The 26,227-nt window shown below is 35.1% G+C and overlaps 1 protein-coding gene across 2 annotated transcripts in view; it reads right to left on the reverse strand.

The window, feature by feature from the left end:
• The window catches only part of pde4d (phosphodiesterase 4D, cAMP-specific), a 507,544-nt gene that overhangs the window by 390,679 nt on the left and 90,638 nt on the right, over nucleotides 1-26,227 (reverse strand). For both annotated transcript variants that reach the window (XM_006626906.3, XM_015367790.2), the window contains exon 3: nucleotides 9,449-9,678. In XM_006626906.3, coding sequence (XP_006626969.3) covers nucleotides 9,449-9,678 — 230 coding nt within the window. The remainder of the gene's footprint in view (nucleotides 1-9,448; nucleotides 9,679-26,227) is intronic.

Raw genomic sequence — 26,227 nt, forward strand, 5'->3', positions numbered from 1 at the left:
CCTTCTGGCCATGTCTATGGGTTAGAGGTCACTGTCTGATGAGCAAAAGGGTGAACAACCAATGAGGATGAGCAAAAAGATGAACAACCAATGAGGAACCTGCATGGTGGATATTATTCCTATGAGATATAATACCACTATCATACCTGATGACATCCTAACCAATTGCTAACTGTGATATCCAGTTTAAATGGTAATGTGTGATTTCTTGGTTAGTTGGTTAGCTGTCTGGCTCTTTTATCTTTTCTCCTTCCATTTAACCTGACCATCTGACTTTACCCAAAAATATATGTTAAGACTTTTGTTGGTGTTGTATCAATAAATTGTATGTTGTACTGTATATTTAGAATCCATGTGTAATACTGTAAATTATTTTTGACTGATTCCTACCAGTCATCAAAGCACTCTCATACTGTAACTTACTTTTCCAATTTCTAATTGTTTCAGTAAATTAAAACCCCTCACATCACTACATCATGAATGTCTTACTAAGCAGAATGGATGGCCCTGAGATATAATGCTGAGCAGCAGGCTCTGCCTCCATCTGAGCTGGCCCTTTTCACCACTGTTCATTAATGGTAGACATTGTCTACAGAGTGATATACTGAACAGCAGATTTGTGTCCGCCAAGCATACAAGGCTGACAAATATGATATTGATACACTCTTGCCAGAAGATTACTACTGTTTAAAAATGTGTAACCTGCGCAGGTATATAGATATGGACTGCTGTTAGTTATAATAATAGAAATGGATAACCTGTAGCTGATACTCTTTATTTACCCTTATGTGCTCTGCTAGAACATACTGTACATACTGTACACTCAAGCTTGTTCAATCCATAATTAGAGAAAAATGGATGAAACTCAATTTCTTCCCACTAGGCAGAGTCAGTACAGTGCACTTATTTATCTTTCATGCTTGTGTGCAGGGTACAAGCTCTATTCATACGAATGAAGCAATTGAGTGTGACTCCAAAATACAGTAGACTCTGGATATGAAGGAGAAAATACACAATCATGCATCACACAGTAGCATTTACCCAATATGAAATTTAAGCCATCTTCAATTCCTTGTAAATACATTTGTCTACATTAACTACAGTAGAATATGTAGAAGACCTTTGCAGTATATTAATGATGCAGTGTTTAATTGATAATCCCTATTATTTCTTACATTTTGCCTATGTACAGTATATACAGTGATATAAGCTATGATGTAAGAAAACAGCACATGAAAAAGACATATTTGCAGTTTTAAAAGGACACTTCAATGAAAGAAAACCTTTCATTTTTAAAATGCGTTATGGGTTTGAATATTAAATTAATTCTCAACCAATAACAATAATTCCTTTTTGGTCTTTTAGTTTGTGCAAAGTACAAGTTTGCAGCCACAGACAGTTGTTGAGCAGTTTGTTATAAATATTAAATATATACTGTATTTATGCAAAATGACAAAAGACATATCTGTCTTCCATGGAATTATGTTTGGAAGAGAGCTGATTGATATCCATATGTATGCACATCCTTTAAAGTTCACAATAAGATGCAACATGGATTATTTTCAAAATAGATTTAATGATCTCTCTAAGAAAAGTGCCTTGCTGAATTAGGTTTTCTGTGTTTTTGCTTTGTTTTCATAATTTTCTTTGCACTTACAGGACCAGTATTAGTGTGTGATCCAATCTTAGTCCAGTGAGAGGGAAAACCTAATAAGTACTCGTAATCTTCACTCAAAAAGAGTTTCAGAGCATTCGTCTTTATCATAACTCATTTGACGCATTCTGCCTACAGAATGACTCAGGAAAAAGGTTATGTCAAATGACACTGGATACTCAATACAGCAGTGCAGGCCAATGAATTGCCAATTAAACAGATCTTCACACGTTCATTTCTGAATGGCGACCTTTCAGCTTTTCTCTGTCAACTGACGTAAGCCTAAAGGCCTCATTACGTCAATAAAAATCATACTGGTGCTCACTTCTACACGCTAGTCAAAAACTCTAGAAATAATTAGAATAATTTAAATCCTTCAATTTGTTAAAATATTAATCAGATATCAATAATCAATCTCTTACTTCTTAATAAACAGGATAATCCATTTTTGCTGTAGCTGTAATTGTTAAAGAAATGCTACACCTGAGTTAAATGACATTGACAATGTTCATGAAAAAAAAATGTTTTTCTTTTTTTAACTAACAAACTTGAAACAGCCACCTTGGTAAAGGAGAGCTTTAAGAATGTACAGTATGTGTCAAGATAAACGATTTTGTCCACAGCTATTGCCCAGAGATCTTTATTTGCAGGAAGTGGAATTAAGTTGCATGACATACAATGGGTTAAAACATGCTATCTTTTTTAAAGCGTTTTTTTAAATATTTGACTCAGTTTACTTATGTATCAAAGAATTCACAAATCAATGCTATTGAAACAGAGATTGCTTTCAAGTGCACAGATGTTATTAACTTTGCAGTTTCTTCTTCTGATGCACTCAACAACATGCAAATAACAGAAAACTAAATCACACAAAACAAAAAAATACAGAATATTATTTATTGATACAGCATGCTAATTGATTAATATTATTTAGTAAACAACAGTTTCACTGTGGGAATGCAATCTTGTAGATGAAGCTCACACATCCAAACCCAAACACATTTTCATCAGATGCATAATTATATGCTTTCACAACCAAAGCAGAAAACAACTTCAATCAAATGCAAGTAAATTTTCTTCATCTTTCCTTTCATTTTGTGGCCATTTATTCAAATTCAGAGTGGTTGGGTAAATGTTCTTCATCACAACCATTATTACTTCAATTATTAATTATTGATCATTCCTAGAAAGATAACCATTGAATCACAAAACAATATTTAATTTTCAAGGGCTCCTAGTGATTCATCCACTGCATAACTTTATCATATGTACATGTAGTGATTTATAACAGAAATACAGCACCATATGCCATAAATATTGTAACACTAACTGGTCCAGAAACAAAAAATAAATAACAATAATATTTTGAATATTATCCAAAGCATAAGGTATATTATACTAATGTCAAATGAGTGAGAAACATAAAGGATATATCTATTCTTCAAAGACTATGATAGCATGATAGCAGTTCAGCAGGAGCATCATAATTAAATAGCATTAAATACAGTTTTCTTCTTATTCTTTACTTGCTGCTGAATAATATCAATTTACTTGAGGCTCAATCAAACGGGAAATGTCTGACTGTGGCCCCCAACTGCTAACAACAAAGAGAAAGAAGAGTAATGGCAAGATTTAAGAAGTGCAGCAGAAGTCAAACTGTGTCCTTGTCAACCCATGATCTCATGTTGAGGAGCCTACTGCTCGTAGTCTGATGCCAGACTGTTTTCATCAATAAAGGCAATGATTTCTGATCAGATCAGAGTAATGATTTTGATTTACATTAAAGTGGGAAATCAAAGTAAGTGGACATTCATTACATGGCATATGTTTTGCATCTTTTTTGTGAAAGATAGTAGTTGAATTACATTATCTTTTTTTTGGCCACTTTATTACTACCTGCACAGTTTTATCATGGAAGGCAAATCTACAGTAGATTTACAGATATGTGTGGTGTACTGTTTAAGAGTAATTTTATAAGTGTTTAAAATCACATTTCATCATGGAAATATATGTATAGAAATAAGAGAATTAGAGTGATATGCCTGTTTTACAATAGCAATCTGGTCATTCTAAAGGTTTAAGGCTATTTCACAATATAAATGTGTAAAATAGGAATGATGAACAACTATTTGCACAACCTAATTGGCAAAACAATAAATTAAAATACTGGATATTATTTCTAAAAATATATGAATATACAGTATGAATGAGAACCTAAGCCAGCCAGGTCTCCATGATAAATAGATCCCAGATGTTTCCAAAAGAGATACAAATTACTTTCTATACAAAGATATTGTACTTTATGTACAGATCTCCAGATCTCAGTTGCCTTTTCATTTTTTTTTACTTTCATAAAGAACATCCATAACACTGACAGACTACTTTGTAAAAGGTAGTGAAGCTGCATCATTAGTGGGGAGAGCATAGGTATGACTGAACCCCTGATATGTGAAACTGGTCTCCTAGGCTGGCCGTTCAATTCTTAGCTGCTTATTTCAAACTATATTAGGGAATCTTTCATTCAGGTCTCTGTCTGCTACTAACTCCTATTCAGAGAAGGGCGCACATTTAGTGTATGCTACCTACTATAATCCCACTTTAGAGATCTCCTTTTTCTGTCTCAAAGCGAGTTGTGATCAGAATGAGTGGCTATACAGTAATTCACACAGGTAACCTTGATACTCCTGGGTCACTTTACACTGTATGGATTAAAGAGATAAATTCAATGAGCTTTGCTATAAATCCTGCAAATGAATATACAGGTACACTGTATGTACACATTACCTTCTATTTATCAGATCAGAAGCCCTATACAAATCCTTCCAGTGTTCCCATTTTTGTGGTGTCTGTCTGTACCCCATTCTGCATCTGTGGGTACAGAGGTCATTGCTCTTTAAAAGGTTGTACAAAAGAGGGAAGTTTAGACCTTCATCTTCCAGTCCGGTGAAAAAATAAAGTCAAAGCATTTAAAGGTGGATAAAAAAGTAAAGCTTTGCAGGTACAAATTCTGATTTATATGCAGAATGTTATAAAAATTGTATTGACAATAAAAGTGTTTATAAATCATATAGGGGGATATCTATAATCGACCCAGAAAGGAATCCATATACAGTAAACACACCTAAGATAAGACAGACAGAACAACTAATAGACACTACTGAAGCAATGTCCAAAGGTGAACCACGGATAAGCGTTGACTCAGGTAACAGGTTAGTTGGAGTATCTTTGCAGCAGTAAATGAGCATGGAGGTCATCATCAGACTGGCTCACTTAGAGGGCTGGTGGGCTGGGTTATGTGACATAACTGTCGTCATAGTTAATAAAGGGACACTGAGGCCCTCATCTGAAAATATTTTTCCCATTCCTTTTTTGTAATAAAACTTTTGTAATAACTCCCATATTCTGCAACTCCAGTGCTCTTCCTCACCCACTCAAATTGTTTTAGACTGGCTGAAATGGGACTATGAAATCAAGATGAACTAATACATCACAACCTAAATCTGATAAACAGCATCTGTTATCTAAAATTGCATAAATTATGTAATTGTACATAATTAAATGAATCAAAGTTAAGCTATGTTAAAAAAATCAACACATATTTTGGTGTTGTATAGAGTACTACTATAGCAAAGAGTAGCTTTTTTAATTTAAATGTCCCCATTTAAAAATAACTGACAATTGGAAGCTCTTTTCTTTCAATTTTCATACATAAACTAAAAGGAATGTTTCCTGCAAGCCAAAAGATATTCACTCTTGGTTCTGAATGGTCATTGTGTCTTCCAGTTTTTATTTTTGGACCCTGGTCTCTTAATGACTTGACTTTGGACTGTTAATGACTTAATTTGCTTCAAATATCCACATAATTGGTCTGAATTACCTCTGCTTCTGGGATTTTACTCATTATAGATTATAAATTACCTATAATAAAAAACATAACATAGAAGTGTATCAGCACCGAATAATAAACATGGAGTGAGACATATCAGCACAAGTGAAGTTTCTTGTAAGGTCACATCAATCATCATCAATCGCTTTTATAAAGTAGCTAAAATCAAATTAGATTCCATGCAAGTTGATTAATCTGAATTCGATTTTCTTTAAGTAAAGTGAACTAAATTATTTTTATTTCAATAAAAAAACTGCATTATGCATGTGAAATAAAATGTGGCTTGTAATTAAAATATAAGATGGATGTCAGATTCTATATTGTACCGATATTACACAGACAAGATATAGTCTTTAAAGTGTTGAAATTGTAAGTGTAATGTGTCGCTGCTGGTGATAAGAAAGGAACAGGGGCGAAGCCTGAAGCTCTATTACAGAGCTCCCGGGTACTGCACAGCTTATGTAGTCTTGAACCACCTGAGATGAGCATGGCAATAGTGTAAATACTAGCTTGCCTGCTATTCATCATTCACAGTGATGAGTATAACTGTAAGTTGTTACATGGTTTTGTAGCTATTTTCTGTACCAATTCAGAGCAGATGTTAGGCTATGTCTACTCTTGTTTTATGGGTAAATAGTTTATATGTGGGCTTCTGCAGAGAAATATAAAAAAGAAACATGCATTTATTGGTGTTCCTGCGTGTTATAGTTTTTCATATGTACAGTATATATATATAGGTGGGTAGCTGCGTCAGCATGTGTAGGCTGCAAAGGAACAAGTAATAGGTTTATTCCATGCTGAAAAAAAGAAGAAAGAGAACACAACGTTTCGGCCGTGGAGCCTTCTTCAGGTGTCAACACCTGAAGACACCTGAAGAAGGCTCCAAGGCCGAAACGTTGTGTTCTCTTTCTTCTTTTTTTCAGCATGGAATAAACCTATTACTTGTATATATATATAGCCTTCACCCAACAGTGTATTGGAAAAACTAAAAGATGATAAGTTGACCCATCTGTGGAACATTTTCAAAAAATGTAGAATAATACCACAGATTTTCTAAGTGCCCAGCACTTCCATATCAATAATCATACTGTTGAAGACATCACCATCTGTGGAGTGAGTCAGTCAAATGCTTCCTGAATACAAAAAGACTAAGTGCTGATCTTCAATACAGTCAGTTTAGAACCACTTGCAATGAAAATTATATTCTAAACATATTCACTTTACACATGCAGCTGAAGGACAATTTTAAATCTTTTAAACCTTGTGTACAATATATCAAATTTCTCTTCTTTTTCAGCCTATTTCATTCTACTAAGGTTCATCTGCATGCATCCACTGATCTAATTAAAAATACTCAGTATACAATATGTCATACATGACCATAGTTTTTTTCTCTAAACATACATTTTTGATTTACATGACGATGGCAGATTGGAAATCTCACACATATTCACAGGGCAGATTAAGCATCATAGCTTGAGTTGGGCTTATATGATTACTTGATGTATACAGATGCTTGCCAGGATTTTGAGTTTATTAAACATATTAGTTGTCAAATTGTACTTTGATCTGAATGATCATATTGCCAACTACATTTATATACAAGAAAGAAAATAAATACAAAATGTATATTTATGTTTTGGGTTTGCTTTGGGTTTATTAAGTAAGATAGGATAGCATGTTCCACACTTTCACTACCTTATAAATAAAGAAGAGCCTCCTGTTCTCTGATTTAAATGCACTTCCACATACAGTAGTTTCCACTTATGACCTCTGGATTAATCTGTCTTCACTGTTCACACTAAAAAGTAAGTCTGCTGCTATGACTTTGTGTATGCCTTTGAAGATTTTAAATACTTGTGTCAGATTCCCTTGTAGTTTTCTCTTCAGCCCAGAGGTTCAGGTCTTTTAGTCTGTCAGTGTGTAGGACATTTTCTTGAGCTCCATAATACATCTAACTACTTTTCATGGGACTGTTTCCAGAAAACCAATACGGTATCTTGTTTGCAATGTTGTGACCAAAATTGTACACATTATTCTAAATGAAATCTTACTTGTAAATTGCACAATTGTAACGAAACGTTCTACGCTTTTAGCCATCCATCCATTTTCTAACTGCTTTGTCCAATACAGGGTCTCAGGGGAACCAAAGCAATCAATGGTTGTAATCAGGATGCCAGTCCATTGCAGTGCACACTCACAGTGACAGAAACGTGCACACACTCACACGGGGGTCATTTTCCCAAGAAGCCAGTAAAGGTACCAATATGTCTTTGAACTATGGGAGGACACTGACACCAGAGCAACCACAAACTGAAGGAGAACATAAAGTACAAACCTTGGGTGCAGAATCCAGGGCCACAGTGCTACAGCAATGCTAAACAATGCCCCACCATGCCACCCTACACCTTTATCTTACATGTGCTTACATTTTGTTTGCTTTTTTGATGCTTTCCTTCATTACCTAAAAGATATACACAATACACATCTGTTTTCATTACGATTTCTGATTTTGTAATTATAGTTGATGTTTTTGCTACCTGAATTTAATAATCTGTCTGTATTAATCAGCCAGCTGTTTGACTCCAGACTTGAGTTTTACCTACATCTTTTTGAATTTCAGTAGAATACAGTACGTGTATTTCTTTGCTAATCTTCCTATTTTGGAATCATCTGCAAATTTGACTGGTTTACTAACCTTACCATAATCTACATCACTAACATAAATTAAGAAGATCAGTGGTCCTAGTACAGATCCTCGATGTAGTCCACTAATTTCATTACCCAATGAGTATTCAGTTCTTATCTATATTTCCAAACACCTATTGTCAGCCAATTGAGAATTAATTTTCAATACAAACGTGATCCAAAACCTAATACAGTACATCATATGGTATGCTCTGTGTCCCCCCCCCCATAGGGTAATAAGATACAAATCTTAATTAGCTTTGTTCTGTCAACAAAACACAGATATATAAGACAGAGATGTCCATATAAGAGTGCTAAGATGTAGAACATTCTTTAATCTGTTCTACGAAATGTTAAAAAAATACAATTGATAATATTGTACTGCACCTAATAGCTAAGACACAAAACAATATGCATTTTACATGCCTCACTCACTCAGTCATTTTTCATGCATTTCAGCTCAAGAGGTGCCTGTTGTTCAGTTTTAGTAAAGAATAGTAGACCCTGTAATAATACAGTACCGCTTTTCTAAACACATTTCCAATCCTAACTGTAGAAAAAGGGTACAACAGCACACACATCGACTTTTAAGACGTAGCTTTTCAGTTTTGGATAACTGTTTGCTATTAAATCATTCAAATGTACACGATCATGTCTTGACTAGTTGGTAATTCAGTCCACAAATGTATTCATGGTTTCTTAAGGACAGCATTTATTGCCATGTATGTAAAAATATCCATAAGCAAACACTGTGGCTTGAGAGTGGTGCTGAGCCATCTAATTTTTCTCAGGGGTATTATTCTGTATATGTTAGCAAAAACAAAAAAAATGAAGCAAATTAAGCAAACCTGACATTCAGCTCAGAGTTGTGAATGGACAATTTCCCATTGATGGGTGCTAACTTAACAACCTTGAGTAGATAAAAGATGAAAAAATACTTTTGAGGCTTGCGCTCAGTTTTTACGGCTTATTCTCAAATGGACACCCATCTGCTTGAGGACACGCATCTTACTACAGTATCTGTGGTTAATTGCAGGACTATTAAATGCAAATGTTGTTAAATACATTGTTTAAAGCACATCTGTGCTCTCAATGAATTACTGCTAAGATATGCTTGTTTTTTTTAGGCACTTGTCTGGTACATCATACATTTTAAACGACGCACATACTACAATAACAACAGAAAAAAAATACTGGTGGCAATTAGTTGCTGCTCTTACCTGCTGATGTCTGCAGATGTTATAGCAATCAGCGGAGGTGTTCGTAGAGGCAGGGTAGTTGGTCTTTGTATGTGCTCTGATTCAGGCTTCCTGTCCCACTCATACTGTTCAGCCTGCCTGAAGGCCAATGGTGGCAGCTGCAGGTTCCGGGAAGAGAGTCTTCGTACCATGTAAGGCTCCATTCCAGGTACTGGACCCTGCTCTGGAGATACAGGTGAGTCATCTGAATCCTAGAAAAAAAATATATTGTTCTTTGAGAGCAGACATTTAATGGTGGTGATGATTCCTAATATTGTACAGTATTTGCCACAGTATTCATGGCTCCTCAGTGAATGGTCTCATGCTTTGCCCTCAAAAGGAAGCTGAGTGTTAAATCTAGGATGAAGGGTGAGGGAGGGAAAATCACTCAATCTGTGTCATATTATTGTCATGAAGATATTGCTCTTGTTGTAAATATTTATTAACGATGCTTAGTTCAGGTGACATGGTGGCACAGTAGTTAGTATTGCTGCCACCGAGCTCTGGGACTCAATTGTGAATTCAATTTCAAATTCTGGATTCAATTCCTGGGGTGCTATCTGCGTGGAGATTGCATGTTCTATCTGCGTTTGTAGGGGTTTCCCCTTGGTGCTCCAGATTTCTCGTACAGTCTAAAGACAAGCTGGTAGGTTAACTGGCTTCTGGGAAAATTGGCCCTGCTGTGAGCATGAGTGTTTGTATCTGTGTGTGCCCTGTGATGAACTAGTGTTTTCTTGTATTTCGCCTTGCTCCCCTTTTCTTGCTGGGATAGGTTTTGGCAACCTTGCAATCCTGTGCTGGACGAAGCAGCTAGAAAAAAGAATTGATGGATACACAGCCAGAGGTAAAGCTGACTGAGAATGAAATAAAATGGAAATGCCTTAATAAATTGGATGCAGATGTATCTAGTCACATAACACTTACAGTATATAACTAATAGAATCATTAAAGAATAAATGATTGAATCATTTAATCAATAAACCCACAACACTTTAATTTTCAAATTTACTGAATAAAATAAAAAATAACAATGATCACAACTTTGAAACAATGTTACTTCAAAGTAATTGTCATTAACATCTTCTCAGTAGAGGTTTAAACAATCAAAACTGATTGATCCTATAATACAATGCAAGAAAGAAAGAAAGCAAGAAAGAAACATTTCCACACCCACTGACCTATTTAAAATACATTTTTGTTTTGAGGGGATGGTACATTAAAAGAATAGCTTAAATTAAACAAATTCTACTTTTTATGTATAATTGTTGAGAAATGCCCAAACCCTAAGCCTTCTACCAAAAGCAAACACCCCATAGCAAAATCACTTAAAATCAAATTATAACCAACTATAACTGAATCACTCTATTTCAGTTGACAATGCTAAAGGCTCCAGTGAATAAATCGGAAACACATTGTTTCAGTGCATACAGAAATCACTATGTAGATAAAAGGCTTGTTTCGAGTTTGAGACCAAAGTGACTGGTCCTGATAATTGCTTTGTTCCCAGCGGTAAATTAGTAACTGAACACAAAATCTGAATGACAATATGCTATCCTGTTTCTGTTTCTATGAAACTGAGATTAATCTCTTTTATAATTGTGCCTATTTGCTTACAGGCCAAGTCAGTCACTTCATCTGCTTTGTTCTTAACCCAGATAAAAAAGGTCAGAATCATTTATACAGTATACAGTAGTAGATCTCTCTACACGTGTGTCTATACTCATACAGTAGGAGACAACACATAAAGTATACAGTACAATGCTTGGTTCAGTGTATGTAAGCAAGAAACAAACACCCTCCACAATGGCATGATGAAGACAAAATACATACGTGATTATTATTTTATTAGTTGTAAACTAGATGTTATGAAAATATGCTAGTTTTTGAAGCCTACAGTAGGAAGAGGCAAGAATACTTTGTGATCAGACATATGACTGAAGTCTCAAAAGCATCAACCGACACAAATATCTCGGTTTGTCTCGGCTTGTGGGGAATCTGCCCAATGATGCCATAAAGCTTGCAACAACTATTCTGTGGTGGGATTATTGCTGTCGAGCACAACAATCAAACGTGTCCCACAAGTGTTCAAAAATGGGTTTGTGAAGGCCCCTCCTTCAGGGCCAGTTTTCCTAATAGCCTAATAGCCAATTACCCTACCAGTACGTCTTGTATGTTCGTAGGTTGTACGAACACAGGGAGAACATACAGTACAAACACCACACATATAGCACCCCAGGTCCAGAATTGAAAACAGGTTCCCAGCACTGTAAGGCACCAATTCTAACCACTGCACCACCGTCCCATCCTTGTCTTATACAGTATCTTATATTTTTCTTTATTAAATGAATCCCTAGTTAATCAACTTGTTAGAGTTCTCTGAACAACCAACAGTATGGATACACATAGAATATACGACATGGAGTATCCAGATTTTCAGAATGGTTTTGATAAAGTACCACATCAAATATTAATTAACAAATTACAGGCAGTAGACATTTGGGTAAATATTTGTGTTTTGGCTGATAATTGGATGATAAATACAGAGAGTACAGATAAGGCGGAAATACTGAAATTGGGTTTGGGGGCCTATACCAGGACCACTGCTCTCCCTAATTTATATCAATGATCTAGATTCTGGTATAGCTACTGTAGTTAGTTAACAGTGTAGTGGAAGCAAATTCAATAAAAAAATATATATTTTGATATAATTCAAGACCAGGCAAACACTTGACAGATGACTTATGTACTACAGATAAAGCAGGGTTTTAAATGCAGATAATAAAGACATAAATTCTAACAGGCGTTTACACATAATTTAAATCTTCTAGACAAAATAAGGAAGCAATAAAAAGGACAAAACTTCAGGATATAAAATCAAAAGAGTAGAATCTAAATCAATGGATGTTATACTATAGTTCTCTATTTTGGTCACAAAGTTATAAAGGATATTGTTGCTGCTGGTGCTCTGGAATCAGTCCAGAGAAAAGCAACCAGATACATCCCAGGACTTGAGAGGAGACGGCAGGAGCTGAACCTTTGTCCGGAACAGAGAAGAGTACAAGGGGACCTATTTGAAAACCTCAAATCCATCAACAGAATCAATCCAGCAGGCTGGATGATTCAAGTTACAGTAAACACTAACCAGTGGACACAAATGCAACCTGCTGTATATTTACGCAATTTTAAACCAAGAACAGGGAGCATTTTTTTACCTAAATACCCGAAATAATGAAATAAGCTACTGTATATCACCATGTTGTGAAAGCCAGTAAACCGGATGAGATGAGATCCTGGGGTCAATTACAGTAGATCGTAGCTAACCACCAAATAAGCTAAATGGGCCAGATGGCCTCCTCTTGTTTGTAACCATTCTTACGCATTTTTATTTTTGGTATATTGTTCTGTCATGTGATCCTATATTAATTTCAGATGTATTGTGATCTCTCTAACTCCTAAAACAGTTTATATTTTTTCCAAGACCCAGCTGCAGAGAAGGGCAGTAATAATTGTGCATTAAATAAAAACTCCAAAATGAGACAAGATGCTCAAAGGCCTTTACCGATATGGACAAAGATTACCCGTAAATTCTTCCTGACATTTAGCCTCAAATGAAGCTTTTCAAAACCAGTTGTGATGGAATACAATATCTTTTATGTATGCAACAACAATGATCAATCACAGAAACCTCTGAAAAGAAAGATGGCAGAAAGCATACTGTTAGTGTCAAGGTGAAGGATTTCATCAGGATTTATTTTATTAACTTGCACTAAAATTAACCATAGACTCCAGGGTGTAGTTCACCAAGCTACATAATGAGATTTTGTTTCATTGCTTTCCTTTCATAAAATATTAGAGGAGCTGTAGAACATTTAGAGAAAAGCAGGTACAACGTGGAGACAATATTGGATTCATTGTGCTAAAGAAATAGTTTACATTTATCTTGCCAAACTAAGGAAAAATATAAAAATTGACCTTAATTTAAATCATATAAAACCAAAAAGGAACTTCAGGCTAAATGAAGAAATTAATTTAAAGTGAAAATGTTACTGTGCCTAAGATGAGATGAAATATGTAATAATACCATATGCTATTGCAATGGATTCATCTGCAGAACTGCATAAAACGTGTATTAAAAGTCAAAGGAAAGTTTATGGAAATATTACCACTGAGGTTGCATCTTCCCAAAGATAAACCATTTTCAATTATTCATACAAATATTATTTCACTTTTAAAACTGCATGTTAGCCTTTATTTTAAAGAATAATATTCAAAAACAATACACCAATTCAGGCTATATTGATCATTAAGTTAATATACAGTACAGTATATATATTTTAGATAATATTGATAAATAATAATAAAAAATTATCCCATGAACCTGTCACATGCCTGGCATTAATCAATTCAAAATATTACCTGATTTGACACAATATATTAATCTTAAGAAAGTAAATCGAAACATTCTGGACTTTCTGTCCAATTTTCTTTCAGAAACACCAGTTTTCTTCTAAATCTCTGTGTAGGTGTTAACACTCTGGACTCAAGAGGAAAAGATGATTAGATTTTATATCACTGGTTCACAAGAAGACTGCACAAGAACAGAAAAAAACACTTTAAAAGTTCTTAATATCTTTATGTTTTCACTGTAAATATTTTATTCCTTTGTTGTTTAGAAGAAAAGTAGTCTGTCGTTAAGAGAAGGGGGAAGGTGTGATCCTAGCTGCAGGAAAGGTGATCCTATCTTCACCTTCCCCCCTCTCTTAACGACAGACTACTTTTCTTCTAAATTCTCTCTATTCATTGAAGGTTTCATTTCACACCTCTCTACACCTATTCTGACTTCACACCTCTTGATTGGCCTCTCTTTCTGTCCCCTGCTCCCGCCTCTCGCTCCTCCTCTCTCCCAGCTTTTGTTCTCCCGCTACATTACCTTTGCTTACTGCCTTCTCTTTCTCATACAGTATATGACATATACTGTTTACATACCATTATCAATTAAAAAAACATATTCCAAAAATGAATTCAATTCTAGCAAGGTGACATTGTTGAAATTGTGTTATCCAGCACTACATCACTAACTAGTAACTGTAACCCTTGATCCTTAATATTCAATCATAAAGTATTGATCAAATACACTGAGTTAATAAAGCCATCATTATAGGGCCTGAAGGGATTCAGCTACTGTACTCATACTAATTCAATAGTTATTTACCCAACAATTTAACATTATTCAGTATGATTCAGTCACTTTACTTTTGGAGGCAAAACACAATTTCTTCAACTTCTTGAAAGGACCAAATGTATCAAAGAAGGATGGGGCCCTGTGAATTATAGCACAAGCACAGCCAATTTGATTATACATCCTCAATAAAAACAGATAGTATTATATACTACTGTTTATATATTTTTTGGATTACTCTGATTCTAGGTGTTCAACAGCTTGTCTGTTTTGCTTTCAATATGACAGGCATACATTTACATTTCATAAAATATTTTACAATTGTCCTCCAGAATGACAGCTTTAAAAAAAAAAAGCAGATTGTATAATTTGGGGACCGTGACAATTAAAGATATTTAATTTTAGACATTTAATATTAGGTCTTAGACTTCAAATAAGGTTTTTAACAAGACAACTACAAGATACTTGTTCTTGCTAAGGAGTAAAAGTAACTGATCTAATTATACTTAATAGCTTTCTCTTATTTTTAAGTACAGATTCCAAAATGTATTACATACTGTAAACTATACATAAGAAGTTCATTTCAATTATGAAACTGGACTAAAAATGTGCAATCCAAACTACAAAGAATCCTTAACAGATAATGTACTCAGCAAGATCATCATAACAGGATACATATTTTATTCCAAAAGTTGTTGAAATATTTGTATTTCAGCCCAGTTTTAACAGAATTCAAATCTGGGTGTTGCCACCAAAACAGTCTGTTAGTTGGACTGGCACTTCCTAATATTTGAGCCAGTGAGAGTACTTTGATTCTAATATATTTTGGATGCTTTGATTCTAGTACATACAGGATAATAACAATGAACAGCAGGAACCTGACTTTGTTCTAGCAATAAGGCTTCTGAAATGAATATTACTGGCAGCTGAGTGGTTTGGTTTCAAAGCTATTTTTCTTTATTCTTGGGGAAATTAAATCACTGTCTCTGTGCCAGTTTGTAAGTTTGTTGCCAGTATGTCACCCTGTTCATTATGGACTCTTCTTACTCTGAAAAAAAACAACCAAGGGGAACAGAGTGAAAAGCTGCCAACAATGGCCCCCCTTTCACAAATCATGATTCACTCATTTGGGCAAACCCTAAATAAGAAGGAGAAGAGGCAATTTGAATAGAGAGCTTAATTGCTGTACCTCACCTGGCTAAGTAGAATGACATCCTGACTGTAAGGACAAAGATGGCCAGACTCTTCCCACTAATGAGGGATGAGCCAGGAAGCAGTTGTAAGGGGGAAGATGTGGTACAGTGATATTTATACAGTACGTAGGCTGGAGGAAATGATTAGTGTAGGTTTTGACCTTTCCCCAGACTTTTGTTGAAAACTCAATGAAGAGGGGCTTAGCTAAAAGGCGGAATAATTTCAACTTTTAGATTAAATTTGGCTGACAACTGTGCTACAATGTAGAGCAATACAAAGTCTTGAGATATCTGCCTGTATGCTCTGAGGATTTCTTTGTTTTCGGAACCTTGGTATTAATTTACTTTTTCATTTACTTACAGTTACAGGATATCAGGTCTTTGTGAAAGTCAGTTTAAACACTAATTCCTCTATCCTTAAAACATCTTTTAATTTTTAATGAACTGCTTGGTTAAGGCTTTACAAAGTGTTTAACATACAGTCCTTTCATTTTTGTTAAGAAAACAATACCGGTGATGTTGTATGTCTAATGAAATAATGGCTGAGATTTCATCAGTAATTGAACCTAAATTCTAGAGCCATTAACAGACAATGAGCACTGCAATTAATTGTAGAAAATAAAAAGGACTACAATTATCATTCACTGTACGTCGTTTTGACTAGCATGCAATTACCAGACTAGGTTTTTGTATAGTTTTCATTGCTAATGCATATTTCACTGACAATTATAACTAAATCTATTTCAGTGTATTGGTCATTACCCTCTAACAATGATTTTAGATTAGGTTCCTTTATTGAAATGAGATTACTGCATTAGACAAAGTTTAAGATGAAAAAAATACATGTAACTGTAAAGTTAAATCAGTCATGGAGAATGCTTTATATGCTCTTTAGCAATGGTATTTACATTATATATAATGGTATTATTTTACATTTTCTCATTGGCCTTTACCAATCATGGCCTCCTAATAATTCCCATCTATGAATTGGCTTCATTACTCTGATCTCCTCCCCACTGATAGCTGATGTGTGGTGAGTGTTCTGGCGCACTATGGTTGCCGTCACATCATCCAGGTGAAATATACAGGATTCCTTTGCAATGTGTTTCTTTACTTGTTCTGCTGTCTGTGCTAATGTATACTTGAAATACTGTTTACTTGAAATTAACTATTCTTACAGTTTTCAAAAACTAATTTCTCACCACTTGCTTAGAATACTCTCTGGCTCTGACACATTGCACGTCTTACAAAATGAGTCATACTTTACATTTTTAGCTGAAAAGGTTGGAAATTTAAACATGGGATATTACATAAAAGAGTGAGTGATGTGTCATTTCTTTCATTTTATATATGCAAAACAAAGGCTTTTAAGCCTGGCCTTGGGGGAAAAAACACCTGTACTTTATGTGTGGGAAGTACTTAAAGTGAAACAACTGCAGTGCAGCAAGACTTGGTAACATATTTCTGTCACTGCTTTAAAGGCTAACTGGCAAACCTTTCAGTTTTAATTGGTTTTGAACTAGTTCCTACTGAAATCTTCCAATTGGAACCCTGATATTTAAAAGAACTCCAGTTATGTTATGTAGAAATTGCCAGCTTGACCTAGTCAAAATAAATAATATTAAAAGAGCATTTAAAACCAAGAACAGGCAATTTTGTACACAAAGGGTTTTGGAAGCAATGGATAAACAGCCAAGCCATGTTTTTGAAGCCGAAACCTTGAGCTTTTTCAAGAAATGGCTGCATAAAATATTTGGAGCAAGTAGATCCAATTAAAGGGTAACTGCAGTCCCATCTATATATATCTATATGTTGCCATACTGTATAAAGATATAGCTATATATATCCAGAAATCAATTTCATAATCTTATGACTTTGTCTCTAAGTTTGGTGACATTGAACAACTTGATTACAATCTGACTGTACTCTTCAATGGTCTGCCAGTATTTTCTTCAGAAGGGCAGACTTTTTTTCTTCTCTCAGATGTTTACAACAAAGGGCATGAGCCATTTATTGTGTAACATTATTCATACACTTAATCATGGTGAGGACTATGGCATATTCCTCAAGGAAATTAAAATTCTAACAAAAAGTGTCTTATCAACTGAAGGTCACAATAGTGAACATCAAAGTATATGACTACACCCTGCTTCTTTTAGGAGACTGATAAAATGAATGTGGATAACTGTGTATTATGCATATTAAACCCACAGACTTTGCATTTGAAAGTGTACATTATGCTTGAAGATTTTTGCATAGTAAAACAGAAAATAATACATTTAATAATATTTCAATAGACTATCCAATTTATATGTATTATCATCAATAATATAATAACATATACAGTACTGTATATACAGTATTATCAAAATGCTGTACATGCTACAGCCAGATGGGAAATACCCAGCTGCATTTTAAGGAACAATAGATCCATTTGTGTGATTCAGGCTTGTTTATTGTACAGGTTGTGAATACATGAGAGGGTGATGCTGCTGAAGAGGTGAGATCTGAAGGAAACACCCGAAGCCTCCCAGGCGTGTGCTGGCGGGAGGCTGTAATGCTGCTTGGGAAGAGCATACAGAGGCATCTGGAGCTGTTCTGATAGGTGACTGGAAACCGAAGCGGGACTGAACAACTGCCAGTGATCAGGATGAAACTGAAAATGGAACTCTCCAATTAGTGCAGAGTGTGACCGAGAGCAGCTCAATAACCAGGCCCCAAGCAGTGGGCTGCAGGGCTTAAATACTTAAATACTAAAAAGCAGCAGGTGGTTGGATCATCCTGCAGAATTTGGTGCGTGTAGCACCAGGCAGTGTTGAGCTCTTTGTGAAATTATGACCAGTCTCTGAGGAGGCTGTGGGCTGAGAGCTTGAACCATCCCAGGAGTAACAAAAAGTATATAGATTTTTGGATATTAAGTAAATGTTTTGGTGACATTTTGGTTAATTGAACATCCATAACAGACTGCAATACCTTCAAGTGACTTTGTTTCAGAATGATCTAGATCCCCTAAATTCCCTCATTAGTGAGAGTTTGTGGGATGCAAGTAATGAAGTAAAGTGATCTGTTGAATATCAAGCCTAGTGTCAATTAAAAAAAAACAATAGGAGGTAATACTGCATGCCCTGCTTTTCAAAATAACAACTTGAATAATATTGCTGTGATGTTTCCACAGCTAGTGATTTATAATCTGGCAAGAATTTATAGGAAAACAGAGGTTGTCAATGGTAAGCCATCACCAGGGAACCCATGAATCATGACATCTTGCCAAGATTGATGAGGAAAGATAAGACCGATGACCTGGGAAGGAGTGTTTAGCTACTACAGAGCTGCACTTGTATTGATTAATGGCAATTTGACTACAATACCAGGCAAAGCAGGGCTCATGCTGCTCATGTAACTTGGTAAAAATCTGATATGGGGTGGTACAGTAAGTGGGATCTAAAGCCAGTGAAATGGCACATGAGGGACATAAATATCTCAAGACAACATCTGCAACATTTTAAACCATGTTGTAGATGTAGAGTTATTAACTCACATTTTTCTTAAATACTGTATGTAGGATGCATTGAACCAAGGGCCTAAATAGTTTAGAAAATGCTTGTCTTGGGATGAAAAAGTTATAAATAATTTGTTTAGTCTGTACAGGATTAATGATGATTTGGGGCCAATAAACAGGTAAGCTTGCAACAGATCATTATGAAACCTTGTGATGTTTCTGTAATGACTGATAATGACTTAGAGAGGACAGTGGTCTCAGAGCTAGAGGGAGAATCCACTCTGAGTAAACAGCAAGCAGACAGACAAGTGAAATTGAGAACACTGCACTGAGAGTGGTGACACAGAAAAGCTCAGTCTGTAGCAAATGGCAAATTCACGGGTCAAAGTCAAATTTTTGATCTAAGTACGAAGCTGGGTGGTAACAAGCCTTGGAGAATCCTGGAGAAAATTTGAAAACACAAACAAGGGTCAGAGCACAGTGAAGCAAGCAAGGAATGAAGATAAGTGAAGTAACGTAGCAACGTGCAGCAAGAAAATGAGTTTGACTCCTGGAAAGCAGAGCCAATGACTGACTGTAGTGTAGAGTGCATGCAGGACTAAAATAACCTGGAGTAAAAAAGTACCCAATTATTAGGAACAGGGGATTACTTATAATCACCCATAACGAGTTCATATGGCCCCGGTGGATGATTCAGGCTTCATGGAAATGAACCTGCTTGCCATAGAGACTTGGGAGTAGGGCATGACTTCAAAAAATAAACCAGAATAAATATTTTTATAAGTCCAAAAAAGTACAACACTGATGAAAGACATCCCAACCAAAAATAATATTTCAGTAGTTTGGTAAAATTATAATAATGATGAAAAGAACCAACAAACATAAAAGGAGAGCATACTGAATTATTTGGCATTAATTGACCTGAGGAAATGACAGTGCTGGCTGAAGATGAGTGTTGTCACAAGGAATAAACGAGGGAGGCAGCGGCAAGGATGTATTACAATAGAGGGAGTGGTAATAGAAAAGATGAACAGAGTTGTGCAGAGCCAGCAAGTATTTTTACTTAGGAGAGTGGAACTGTGAGATTAGAATTTGACCTCCTCCTGGACTTCACCAGTTGCACCATTTAGATTCAATAAAAAAACTAGCAGCACTTTTTGGAGTTCACTCTATTCTTTGTTTTATATAATTAGTTTATCATTCTGTAACCATTTAATTGTGCAGAAACATAAATCAAAAGTCTTGACAGGTTTGGATTCTGACACCTCCCCTGAGGGAATAACCTTCTCAGAATCTCCTTTATGTTTTCCAGAGTTTAATGAGTCAGTTTAGAGTCAGCTAAATACTATAGACTTTTTTCACAAAATTAGGTATGCAGGGCTTCATTGTTGTGCCCCACCAATGCAGTTGACTAAATGATTTAATTTTAATTTCTGACAACTGCAAGCTCAAGTTTTCCCCAAATATCATTAACATACTGTATAATTTAATTGTCTATATTCAGCTATTTGCATGAATGGCATGAATGGGAGAATAGAAATATGTGACATAGATCAAATATTTTTACAGTGCATTTCTGTTTTAAAAAGGCTTCACTTGTGTTGTTTGTTTGTTCCCGTTCAGCTTGTGTGTTATTTTTACTTGCATTTTCTTTTGTTTGTGTTTGTCTTGTTTTATTGTTTTTCTGTCTGGATGTTCTTTCTTACAAATATAGTTTTATGTATTGTGTTTTAATCATCATTGTTATTTTTTCATGATAAAAGCGATTCAAAAAAAGTAGTCAACTTCTAATTTCAGTTGATGGGACATTAAAAAATGCTATACAAATTGCCTTGTCCTCATAAATATTATTTTGACTAGGTCAAGCTTACAATGTTCTACATAATCTGGTTACTGATATTTTAAATATCTAGGTTAGTGTTTCACAGTTGTTTCTCAAGACATTGGGGAGTCTGAGGTTGGTTGGAAGTAGGTTGGCAATGATTTGAAGATTTTGATTACATAAGGCCCCATCATAGTTTGCTCTTATCAAGATTATTAAGGTTCAATTGTTTTAGCCTGTCAATCTAGGACATTCCTTTAATGCCAAAAATATGTATATTTCCTTTTCTTGGCACTTGTTACAGAGCATGAATTATATTTCTTTTTTGTAACATGATGAATGAAATTGTACACCATATTCTAAATGAAGTCTTACTATTGCATTGTACTATGTACTCAAAATAGCAACCTGTAATTAAATTCTAAATTTGTAAATATATATCTTAAAATTGTTGTCCACCTTTTTATTACTTCGTAACATTGTCTAGATGATGTAAATATTTAATCAATATAAATTATTCAGTCTTTTTATGAGTAGCTTCTTCAAGATCCATATTTTCAATTTTGAATCTATAGTTTGTAATTTTGCAACTTGCATGTTCCACACTTATCTAAATGATCATGTCATCTGCAAGGTGTTTGGCCAGTTTTGGTTTTTATTTTAATATTGTTTAATTCCATTTGCTGATTCTATAGTGTTTGCTAACAACACCATGACCGAGATCATTGATGGAACTTCCGAAAAGCAATGGTTGTTGTACAGAACCATGAGGTATTCCACAAATTGCATCATCACCATCAGAACATTCACCCCTTATTCATATTCTGTTTTGTTTTCATTATGCAGTTATTCATCCAGAAATGCAAATTTCATTAAATTTAGTTGTACTGTAGTTTGTTTAAAGATTTAATTGAAATATTACTTCATTCTTTAAAAAAACTATTGTATGTACGCAGTGTACTCACTGGTTTATGTCATCAACATTCAGGTTCATAAATGAAAAAATTGCGTCGTGCGCAGGTGGAACACTGAATGTTTAACATGATGGGTGAAAGCATTCGGTTGTCACCAGAAAATGCTTGGTTTTGAATCACAATCAATGCTGAGGGACATCTTTTTTCCAATTATAAAATTTAAGTTGTATACTGCTTAGACTTTTATTAATTTTAATTGTGTGGTATAGTATGTTAAATATTAAATTAATTTAATTAAGGAAGCAGGGTTATTTTACAAAAATAAAATTACTCAGCTGTATATATTAAAAATAGTTTATTGATATACTGTGGTTTGTTGTGAACGTGATGAGCTTCTTTTAGGTTTACATCCACATTGAGATAATCTATATTTTGTCAAATTTCAGCAACAAGTAATCAGGAAACAATTTAACTTTAAATTTAAACTATGACAAATATATTCTACACATACTGTGCTGTGTGGCATTAAAGTGATACGGTCTCATACTTAATACAGTATATACTGTACCTAATGTACATGCTGTAGATGGAAATGGTAGCTAAATATGGAAACAAAGTACACAAGTACAACAGTATTGTACTGTCTTCATAAGTATTTTATGCATCAAAGTCTTTAACTCGGTAACTTATGGTGGTTATTTTGAAAAAGTTCTGATGTGTTTGTTCTAATTAAATAAAATGTATACACTTCATAAAAAGCTATAATATTTTTTCCTTTTCTAAGAATATGTTATAAGAACACTTGCTGTTATTATTTTTTAAAAAGTTGTAATACTGAATTAATACCACTTGATAGGGAATATGAATATAGAATCATGTAGCTAAAGAAAAATCAGCAGCTAAAAATATCACTCATGGAAATTCTGGAAACATTTTTACATTTGTTTTTTTTTAACTTTCATTGTCCTTGGTAATGGTAATGGGTAGTGGTAATGTTATAAGATCAAGTTTATTTTTTAAACTGAGAGTTTGAGTTAAATTGTTTCCTTATTACCAGTTCCTGAAATGTGTAACAGTTCATTAGGTACATTATATATACTGTATTACCTTACACGGTACTTCTGTTTTTATTTTCTTCTACTAATATTTCAAATATTAGTAATATTACTAATAAATCTAAAAGGCTAGAAAATGCTTGGCTCAATTGGAATTCTGTAGAAATCAATGTAGAAATTAAGTTTTTTGTCAGTGAAGTCATTTAGCAAGACTGCCTTGTTGTTTGCAGAACAGGTGTTGAATATGACCTATTTAGTCATTCTTGATGAGGCAGGGTGTGTGGCGAGAAGTGAAGTGTGTTTCAAACACAGAAGGCAGCATAAATTGTAAAGGTCGACACCAGAACAGGATGATTTGGGGTCCTAGTTCCAAAAAAACAGGTATTATAACATACTGTAGCTAGTCAGAGTTAGTTAGTCAGAAAACAGCTCCCAGAGCTGCGATCAATTAATCTTATAAATCACAAATCCCAAAATCACGGCAGTACTCAAAGCTAGATCTTTCTGAGAAATGATTCCATAAAAGTTGCAGTAATTGTGACAAAGTTACCTTACAAGCATTATGGTGAAAGCCAAGTGAATGACAAAAACTGGGTCAAATCCAAGATTAGGGGATTGTGAGTAGTTTGAAAAATACCTCTAATGATCAGCAAGCAGTAAAAAAGGAAAGAAGGAAAGGAGCAGTGATAATCTGATAGCAGAAAATGAGCAACACACTGTAAATTCTTATAGCTAAAACTAGACATAAATACAAAGATTTAGTGAATGCAAAGAAAAAATGCATTATAAAAATATAAGATAAAAAACTAAACCAGTAAAAGGAGCAACAGCCATACATGCCAGCACTCCCTCTCGACTGCAAGAAATATAATGCCAGTAGTAACCACACACTGGCATAGTCAAGATACAGGCAAAAGCAAATGATAAAAAAGCAGGCCTACTCGCATTACAATAAAAACCATTAACAGAATGGAGTGTGGGAATGAAAACTAAACTTATCCCATACAACCTAAACAGGAAGCAGAGTAAGATCTTGTATTTGGTATCCCAGTGCAACTCAACACAAGTTCATTTACTATAGCAAAATCAGCTTTCTTTGGGAGAAAAAAAAAGACATTCTCACACTGAGGTCTGTATATACTGTACAAAAGAAATCTACCTCACTCTTTGCTGTCTCTGTTTCCTCAATTTTCCATTAAAGGTCTTTAATGAAATCAGATGACCTTAATTAAAAGTTAAAGAAAACCAAGGAAGAGAGGAAAAGACAGGACACTATGACCTTTGCAATTTAACATACAATAATGGGCCTATGGGCCGGTTATCATAGAGTGACGGTCTTGTGAACCACCATGCTAATGAAATTGCCATTTCCTGATTCCTGTGCTTTTCCCTGTTGCACAATTACTTAAAATACAAGGCCATATCTACACTGGCAGAAGAAAAGTTATGTCCTTGACTGACCTGGTCAAAGTCCTGATTTGAATCTGACAGAAAAGCTGCAACAAAACTTGAAAAATGCTATCAATGAGAGAGCTTCAGCCAGTATGCAAGGGTGATCTGAAAAAAAGTTGAACCATCCGGGTCGTGACCTTCTACAGCTAATTACTCCTCATTTTTAATTTGTGTAAATCTCAGTGTTATTGTATACTAATGATAGATTATTACCAGCCATGTCACCCTGCAACTCACACTGATACTAAGCAGGTGTGAGCCTGGTCAGTACTGTACCTGGATGAGAGACCTCCTGGGAAAAACTAAGATGGCTGCTGAAAGAGGTGTTAGTGGGGCCAGCAGGGGGCGCTCACCCTGCTGTCTGTGTGGGTCCTAATGCCCCAGTGCAGTGATGGGGACACTATACTCTAAAGAGTCTGGTTGATCCATCTACGTCTCCTATATCATTGAGAATAACCAAAACAATCCTAGATACCTGTTCTCTAAAAGCAATTGATTGCTAAGTGTTTTTTACACACAAGATTGACAATATCAATTGTTAAGTATTTACTACAGCTCCTTCCTGCATGCCTGTTTTTGCTAGTTCTCCTCTTTCCTGTATCTCTCAATTTGAATCTCAATCAAAAACGTTTCAAATGTTTTAATATTTCTCTCAATATTGCATATGAATGAGTTCTTAAGTACTAGATTGGTACAGTACATACAGTACTGTAGATCTGAGAATCATCAGCATAGAAAAGATCATTCAGACCATGTGATTTTAATATCTTACCAAGAGGTAACGTGTAAATGCTAAAAAGTTGGAGGTCCTTTATTGAGCCCTAAGAAACACCAGACTTAAAAGTCCAATTTTAGAACTAAAACCACCAAGAGAGACAGTGACAGTGATTAGCTAGGTAAGGCTTAAACCATTTAAGAGCAGTGTCAGAAACTCCAAATACAGTTTCAATAAGAAAAGCAGCATTGGTCAAGAAGAAAAAGGATAGAAAGAGAGCCATAAGACTGTTTACCAGGGCAGTTTTCTTACTGTGAAGTTGTTGGAAACCAGATTGGAGGGGTTCGTGGAGGTTATTTACAATGAGATGGTTATTTAACTGAATTGTAACAGCACCTTCCAAAATTTTTGCAAGAAAGGGTAGGTTGGGCATAGGAGAAAATTGTTTAGGTTGTGTAGACCCATATTTGTTTTGTTTTTCGGGGGGGCACTGGGGTAACAGCTGCTATTTCGAAAGCTGTTGGTACCACACCAGTGCTCAAGGTCTCATTTACTGTATTTTGTTGAGGACAATGAGGTGAAACTGGATTGAAATAAAGTGGTGGGAATGGGCTCTAATAGGCAGGTGGAGGATATTATATGTGAAACCAGTTTACTGAAGAATGCGCAGTCAAGCAAAGAGGAACTAGAGAGAATGAAACAGGTAAACCTAGCCAGATAGGGAGGAGGTGTGGAGGTAATATGCATTTTGGAGAACGTGATGCCAGATATTGTCGATCTTGGACCTAAATAACGCTGAGGATGCAGAGTTGGGTTGAGGCAGGTAATGTGATGGGGCACTTTGGCTTAAGCAACCTGTTCATGGTGGAGAACAAGTGTCGAGGATTGTGATAATTGTTCATAATGATGTGGGAGATAAAATGATAAAGCAG

The sequence above is a fragment of the Lepisosteus oculatus genome, chromosome 3 (assembly GCF_040954835.1).
Source record: "Lepisosteus oculatus isolate fLepOcu1 chromosome 3, fLepOcu1.hap2, whole genome shotgun sequence".
Taxonomy (NCBI): Eukaryota; Metazoa; Chordata; class Actinopteri; order Semionotiformes; family Lepisosteidae; genus Lepisosteus; species Lepisosteus oculatus.